We start from the raw sequence: 7,848 nt of genomic DNA, 5'->3' as shown, positions 1-7,848 counted from the left end.
TCGCCGGCGATGGGGACGGAAATCTTCGGAGATGGGGACGGATTTCGCCGTAGAGAGTGAGAGATGGAGATGGGACTGAGTGTTGTGTTTTTGGGTTTGAGGTTATGAGTTGCGATTACTGTGGACAGTTCATTTTCTGATTTATTAAGAAAAAATTCGTGTTTGGAATTTGAAAAAAAAATACGTGTTAATACGAATGGCGCTATGTAAATCGCGTTGCGAAAGTCAGTATCTCGTTGCGATTTTGTATTATCGCATTGCGATAGTAAGTATCGCATTGCGATTTTCCCAATTCGCGTTGCGATTTACTTATTCGCATTGCGATTTTCCCAATTCGCGTTGCGATTTACTTATTCGCATTGCGAATTGGGAAAATCGCAACGATACTGTAGACCATCGCAACGCGATTTTCAACTATCGCATTGCGAAAATGCAACGCGAATTTGCGATAATGGAGATCGCGTTGCGAATTAGCGATCGCATTGCGATTTTGTTGGTCATTTTGGCAAATCCGGAAAAAGTTGGTTAAAATCGTATATTATATGGGATTTTTGGTCACTGAGATTATTTTCTCTAAATAATATATGAAACGGTGTTTTTTTTTTAAATATATAGGACACGGTGCGTTAGAAGAAACGGTATTAACAAAGACGGCATAGGATAAAGGCAGCCCTACAACCAAACAAGCTAGAAGCTAGATAGTGGTTCGATATATATATTAAAAACCCTAGACTCAGGCATATATCGATAGAAACCCTACGAATATTTTTGATTAAGGAGACAAAATGGCGAAGTCGATGAGATCGAAGCGGGAGAAGAGGCTGAGAGCCATAAGGAGGGAAATTGTGGAACCCTTCTACCAGAAGAAAGATGATGCCAAGATGGCCGCCATTGAAGCTGCCCTCAATGCCCCTAAGCTTCCCGTCTCTGCTTCTATGGAACTGGAAGAACAAGTTCCCGCCTCCACAACAACAACAACAACAATCGATCTCAACGCCATGGCAGTTGAGATTGATGACAGTGACGAATGCAAGACCAAGGCCTCCTTGAGAGCTGCAGGTGGAATAGGAAAGAAGTCCAAAAGGAAATTGAAATTGGCCAAAAAGAAGCGCCGTTCCGGTGGTAAGGGAAAGATTAGGGGGAAGCGTAATCTTTGATTATATATGACCCTCTACAGCCTAAATCTTTGTTGTTGTTTTTCCCCTTCTCTATGTCGTAATACTATCGACTTTCCTTATGCTTTTTTTTATTTGAAACTTGAATGAATGATGCTAATTTTGTTAGTATTAAATTAAATTATCATAGGTGTGTTTACTTTTCATAGTTTTGTTGTGGTTTATCTTTTATCTCGAATGCATTGTTAATTAGAAAGCAAAACATATTAATTTGGGTGGGAAATAGTTGATTTTTGCCTATTCCACATGCATAAACTCCATAAAAAGCCAGTTAGTTAAGTTCGTCGCCTTTAGAGATATTGCCCAAAATGTATAAGTAAATTAAAATGCCATGAACCTACTTATTGTACTTCACTGTTTAAATATCTGTAGAGAAGAATTAAGATTTCCAGTACAAGATACTGCAAGGTTAGCAGGACTACAGAGTAACTTAAAGATAAGAACTGGTGTTTACAGGCAAGCCTTGAAAAAGAGATGAAATGAGTTTCCATTGCTAAATTCTAGAACCGTAATCTAATGGAGTTCTAGCACCAGATTACAGCCACTATTGCAGCATTTATGTATCTGTTTTGTTCTGAATAGTCTCCGCATCAGATGATTGGATTTAAATCCCTGAAAACCACCATTGCAGTCGTGGTAGTTTACAATGTTATGTTGAGCCTGATCGTCTGCATGAAAGGAGCTCGAAAACATAAGTTATGTGGCTGGATAACGTTCTTGGGATTCGGGGTACTTCCATTGTTCATGGAAAGTACAACAGATTCATCTATTAACAGTGAAAACCGACTCACCAGCATCTCATGGTCGCCCATAATTTCATCTATCAACTCAGCAACATATTTATCAGCACTGTTGGGAACAAGAGCAGCAAATACAGCTGGCTCTAATCCTGCTTACAAATATATCCGGTTGTGTTTTGAGAAAAGTATTTCAGGATAAAAATGAAAACTTTGAGTAGGCAAAAATTTGTTGAATACCAGTCTCGGGGAAAGCATCGATGAACATAACCATGTCCTCCCCACTAACACCAGAGAAAATACAGATTCTTGGCAAATTATGTTGCCTAGTATTCACGGCCTCCCAAAGTGAACCATTAATCATGTCTTCAGTACAGTAAATAATTTGAACATATGAAACATTAAATAAGAAAAAAATTATATTGCAACTTGTTTCCCATATGTGAATTAGCTTACATAATTTATGTTGCACCGACTTTTCATTTTGTTAAATTATTACTCATATCCATCATATATTTGAATATGAGTATGGTGATAATACTCCAAAACCTTCCAAATACATGAAAATCTTGAGAGAGAAAATGAACATGCCCAAATCGAGCAAAAATCCGTATCTTACACCTGAATTCAAGTATTTAAGGATGTAATTGAAACAACAAGCAATAATGAAATTCATAACCTTTCTTCTCATGTGAAAATCAATTGGAAAGATGAGACTTGCCATAGTAGTAGATCGAAAAGAGCACATTCTTAAGGCATGAAAAGGGTTTTGCTTTGAGAAAGTTAAGGGACTACTGACTATGCACATATTTTGGTGGCTTGCTTTAACACGTTTTTTAGTATTTAGATAAAAAGAAGAGAGTAACTCATATTAAAGATCCGTGTAGGATACGGGTATGTCTAACACAAGTATATTCAAATTTTTCTAAGTTTTTCCATATAGTTGGAGATTCATGCTTCTATGTCCAAATATGTGTCGAAAACAGGTGTCAATATATGGATTCTTTAGAGAGTGAATGAAGAGTCGGTGCAACAAAGGTAAAGACAATAAGTAAAGCATTACCTCTAAGAATTCACCATCTAATTCTTTCAAGAACAGTCGTATCTGTTCAAAGAAGACATGAAGAATTAGTAAGATGAGTAAGGCTGCGATTCTATTATCAAAGGCATAAACATGCCTAGGTGCATGCCTTGAATGTACTTCATGTGTAACATCCTCAATACCGGGTTAGTGACTAAATTGTAAAATTTCGGAATTTGGTGATAAAAGTATAATAGTTCAATTATTTATGTGGAGATATTTCCTGAAAGTTGTTAATAATTATTAAAAGAATTAAAGGGAAAATGATCATTTGACATGAAAGATTTTTATTTCCCTTATAAGATAAGGGAAACCCACGTGGAATCCATTGTGATTCCACACAATTCTCTCATCTTCTTCATCTTCTTCTCTTCTCCACCGTGGAGCATACAAGGAAAGGTGAGTTTCTTAATTAGTTGATTATTTGTTGAATTAAAGGTTGGGTTTTGATCATTAGATGATAATTAAGCTTAAGGAAAGCTTAAGTTATCTTAAAATCAAAAGATAAAGGAGTTAGGGAAGATTAAAGATTTGGAGTTTTTGAGTGAAATTTTGAAATAGAGTTGATAAGTTGAATTTGAAGTTAAATTTGATTTGTCATCAACTTAATTAAGAAATATGGAGTGATAGAATTCAATTTAGAGTATATTGAAAATTGGGTATGATTATTGATTTTTATATGGAGAATAGGATTTTGAGATTTAAGATGTGATAAATGAGTGGGAATTGGTTTAAGTATGTATATTTGAATTAAGAATATGAAAGGGAATGAAACATGAAGAATTGAAATTGGAAATAGTGAATCTTCATGCATGAACAGTGATTTCTGGGCAGGTGCATCGATACACTATGAGTATGTACCGATGCACTAAGATAAATCTTGAAGGTGCATCGATACATTAAGGAGTGCATCGATGTATGAGAATTTCGAAGCTATTTTGTGTACCGATGTACCCATAGTACATCGATACACCCCTAAAGGAAAAATGAAATGTTGGTTCATTAAATTAGCCTAAGTTATTAATACCAAGTTATAAAGTTTAGGCTTCTGAAAATCTTCTCGAAATTTATGTTATGTAGATATCGAGCCTAAACGAGCTACGGAACAATCGAAGAGTTAGGATTGAATCAAAGCAAGGCTAAGGTGAGTGCATATACATAGCATGATTATAGTAGTATATTCAGTTCTAAACTTGTGATAAGTCTAGATTTAATACTTTGATATATGATTCATTTCATATTATGAAACATGATATGAGTTCATACCATATACATTATGTTACATGAATATGCAGGAAAAGTTATATGAGCTATGTGATAAAGGTATGGAAATGATGTGTCTATGAGATATAATAGGTGATTCTTATGTGTGTGAATATGTTTGATATGATTACATGATCATAATATGTAAACCATGTGATAAGTGATATGTGACTATATGAAATTATGAGACAAGTTATTAAGTGCTTTAGAGATATAAGCAATGAGATAGGTGATATGTGAATCATATGGAAATGATTTATGTATAAGTTTATATATTATTCTATGTGCTATGTGATGTATATATGAACATATGTGAATAAGATATGACACATGTATATGAACAAAGGAGAAATGAAATAAGGTATATGAAACATATGGTTACACATACACATGGTATGTGACAGAAGGGAAAGAATAAATGATGTGAATATGTGAACTGTCATAAATGATAATGCCCATGTTATGTAGTATGAGAGCTAGTGGTATAGTTGGCATGCCAAGAGTCGAGGGTTTACCTATGTTCTACGGAACATATGGACAGAATTACTTTGTCTTTCGGGACATATGGACAATATACCTAAGTTCTAAGGAACATATGGACAGTTTACCTAGGTTCTACGGGACCTATGGACTGTTCTCGAGGTTCTTTATGACCTCTGGATAGGTCCTTCGGGACATTTATACGAGCTGTGGAGACAACATAATAGTGCACAACCTCAATGTACTCACATACCTTAAGTTCTCAAAAGTATACATGGGCTAATACATGAGCTTTAAAGAGATAATGACAAATACCCTATATGTGATATGTATGTTTGGTAATATGAAATAGGTTATAGAAATTACATGATGATATATTGTTCCTTAGTGTAGTGTTATATGTGTTATATAATGTGTATATGGTAAGTAAAAGGGATTAATGATAGTATTTGCAGATGTATGCATTTTGTTTATATGAAATGTTTTATGATTTTTATTATATGTTTTATATGCCTCACTAAGTCAACGACTTAGCGTGTGATTGTTTCACGCATAGGTTCTAAGAAGAGGAAGATTGATAAAAATTATGCAAGACATGTCAGTTCCTCCTTTCCAAAGATCAGATCAGAAAATAAATGTATAGGATGTATTTTGTAATAAGGAAGGTGGTTGGCATGTAAATAAATGATTAAATATGATATGTTTTAATCGGTTTTGAAAAGTTATACGATTGAATTTTGTAATGTTTTAAATGCATATATGTAATTGATAAATTTTATACAGATGAAAGCTTAGATTTTTACGAGTTTATACGTATTTTTACGAAAGTACTGAAGCAGTAGCAGTCATCGTTGCATAATTTTGCTTCGAAATTTTAGTACATCGGTGCACTGTAGCAATGCATCGATGCACTGTAACACTGTTCATGGTACTGTTCATGGTTTTGTTCATACCGTATTTAACTGTTCATAAAAACGTATATTTTCTTAAATTGGTTATAACAAACACGATTCAACAATATATTATCATATTTTCTTAATATAAGTTCAAATGTTTTGAAATTTTGTAAGAATATGATTTTAAAAAGTCAATGTGACATATCGGACTCATATTCGGGTCGAATACGGGTTGGGGTGTTACATCATGGGTTTATATCGAACATGCAAGAATGTACTAATAGTATACAGTAGAATGTGACTTTTACTAAATCCTTGAAAAGGATGTAATTTAGAGACCTTTCCCCCTTGCGGACATCCTCCAAGAAAGGGGCCTTAATTCATGCTGAACCTTCCACAAACCTTACTCCGACACTTCATTTTCCTTGAATACCCGTGTCCAGAACATATTCAAACATGAATATGGAAATACATTACTGACACTCAAACAAGAATATGAAAATACAATCTTCTAAGTACATCAGAAAAACTCGGTAAAAAATGGGCATTACCTATACCAAACACATGCATGTATTGAGATAAACAACTTCAAGTCCCTGTAACTGTCTTAAATCATCCCAAGAGGGGGAGGGGAAAAAGATTTTCCCTCCCTCAATTTCCGTTTTACCCATCAATCATCATAAGATAATGAAACCCCTAATAAAATTTTGCCTGCAACAATCTGTGTGGTTCACCATGGGCATATAATAATCTATTCAATCTCTAAAAAGAATGTACCACAGACAATGAAGTTTCATAAAAAATGACATGTAAAAGTTACCAAACGTTACCTTCTCTGCCTCATTGACTTCAAATCCGAGCAACAATAAAGCCTACGAAACAATCAAAGATTAGAAGTCCCAGAAATATCAAATGGGTTTAGACTGTGTCTATGTTCTATATTTTGTTGCTAATACTCTTCATTTGTGTTAAAGTATCCGTATCTAACAATATATGTATGTGGTTATCGGGTAGACCTTTCAAAAACTTTTTGAATATCTGAGAAATTTTAGAAAAAATGAACATGCCAGTTTTAGGTACGCATAAATATCATATGCTTATACCGGGGTCCGACCAGGCGACCAACATAGTCTGCATTCATGATGCATGATGAGAATGTTATTATTTGATAGGAATGTTCTCTGTAATTAGTTCTCCATTACTTTGAGTCTTCAATTTTCTGAAATATCTTTATCCAATGCATAATTTGATATAAGCATTGAGATAAGAGCCTCCAAGAACTTTCCAAATATGAGATACAAATAAAAATCCAACACTTACACTCAAATTCAAGTGTGCATGATTTCAATAAGAATGGTTATTATTTGATACTTTTAGCGTAAATATTCACTCAAGATGAGATTAGAAACTGACCGGAGCTTACAGATGGACCATATGTGGGATCAATCGGCATTCAACGGAACAAACTTCGAATCCTCGTCTAATTCACTGGGTGGTCCCGCAAAAACACATCAAAGACCAAATTTTGAGCATATGAAGTTTGCAAAGAAACTAACAGATTAGATTGAATTGGTTCGGTCAATGCTGCTTAGACTTGAGGACGAGTATCATGCATGGATATGTTTCCGGCCAACAAAGAAACATCATGCGATTATAACACTCGAATCCCGAATACCCTAAAGCTATACCTTCGAACATATAAATATAATGACAAAATACACGATAATTAGCACCAATAAAACAAGGGGGAGGGATCAACAGTCTTAACCAGAGTTCAAAACAATAGTAGCCATTTTAAACAAAAAGGGTGAAACTCTAAAAAAATCATTAAGAAAACAGGAATTGAGTCTGAAAGCCGAGCAAACCTTCAGCTGATGCTCTTGTTAGTGCAATGGAGTTGTGGAGTTTCTTCATGCGATCAAAAACAACATTCTTAGCTGGAAATGAAGAAACTGAAGGAATTAAAGAAGATTGAGGCTTCCCCAGAAGATCCAAACGAAACCCAACGCCAAATGCCATTTATTCTCAAAATTTTCCTCACTAGTTTCGCAGTTCAAAAGCTTTGTTTCAATTTTCTTGATAGCGTTCTGCTTCAGTTGACAAGTGTTTGAGCGGCCATCCGTAATCTCACTTTCCGCCACGTCAAACCCATTGATTGGGAGTCCCTATAATGATGTTACTCAGAAACATTTGTCACATTAAAAAATTAAAATATC

General features: G+C 34.7%; 2 protein-coding genes across 2 annotated transcripts; one reads left to right on the top strand and one right to left on the bottom strand.

The window, feature by feature from the left end:
• Positions 1 to 744: 744 nt before the first annotated feature.
• Positions 745 to 1,248, top strand: LOC120157800. The gene has a single exon (XM_039168822.1). The coding sequence runs from the start codon at positions 786 to 788 to the stop codon at positions 1,155 to 1,157; it is 372 nt and encodes a 123-aa protein (XP_039024753.1). The 5' UTR covers positions 745 to 785; the 3' UTR covers positions 1,158 to 1,248.
• Positions 1,249 to 1,709: 461 nt separating this feature from the next.
• Positions 1,710 to 7,633, bottom strand: LOC120157799. The gene is made up of 7 exons (XM_039168821.1): positions 7,485 to 7,633; positions 7,056 to 7,125; positions 6,463 to 6,504; positions 2,976 to 3,017; positions 2,153 to 2,297; positions 1,967 to 2,064; positions 1,710 to 1,843 (listed from the first exon to the last, which is right to left on the bottom strand). Exons 2-7 carry the CDS (start codon positions 7,083 to 7,085, stop codon positions 1,817 to 1,819), a joined length of 384 nt encoding a protein of 127 aa, XP_039024752.1. The 5' UTR covers positions 7,086 to 7,125; positions 7,485 to 7,633; the 3' UTR covers positions 1,710 to 1,816.
• Between the last annotated feature and the right edge of the window lie 215 nt (positions 7,634 to 7,848).

The sequence above is a fragment of the Hibiscus syriacus genome, unplaced genomic scaffold (genome assembly GCF_006381635.1).
Source record: "Hibiscus syriacus cultivar Baekdansim isolate YM2019G1 unplaced genomic scaffold, ASM638163v2 tig00111276_pilon, whole genome shotgun sequence".
Taxonomy (NCBI): domain Eukaryota; kingdom Viridiplantae; phylum Streptophyta; class Magnoliopsida; order Malvales; family Malvaceae; genus Hibiscus; species Hibiscus syriacus.
Note: the sequence above shows the minus strand (reverse complement) of the source record. Positions and strands in the feature narration are given on the sequence as shown.

Coding starts and splice junctions, on each gene's coding strand:
- LOC120157800 (XM_039168822.1), top strand. CDS start 786: ATGGCGAAGTCGATGAGATCGAAGCGGGAGAAGAGGCTGAGAGCCATA.
- LOC120157799 (XM_039168821.1), bottom strand. CDS start 7,085: ATGCCGATTGATCCCACATATGGTCCATCT. Junction 2,298..2,975: donor TAGATGGTGAATTCTTAGAG/GTAATGCTTTAC, acceptor TCATATGTTCAA/ATTATTTACTGTACTGAAGA. Junction 2,065..2,152: donor CGATGCTTTCCCCGAGACTG/GTATTCAACAAA, acceptor ATTTGTAAGCAG/GATTAGAGCCAGCTGTATTT.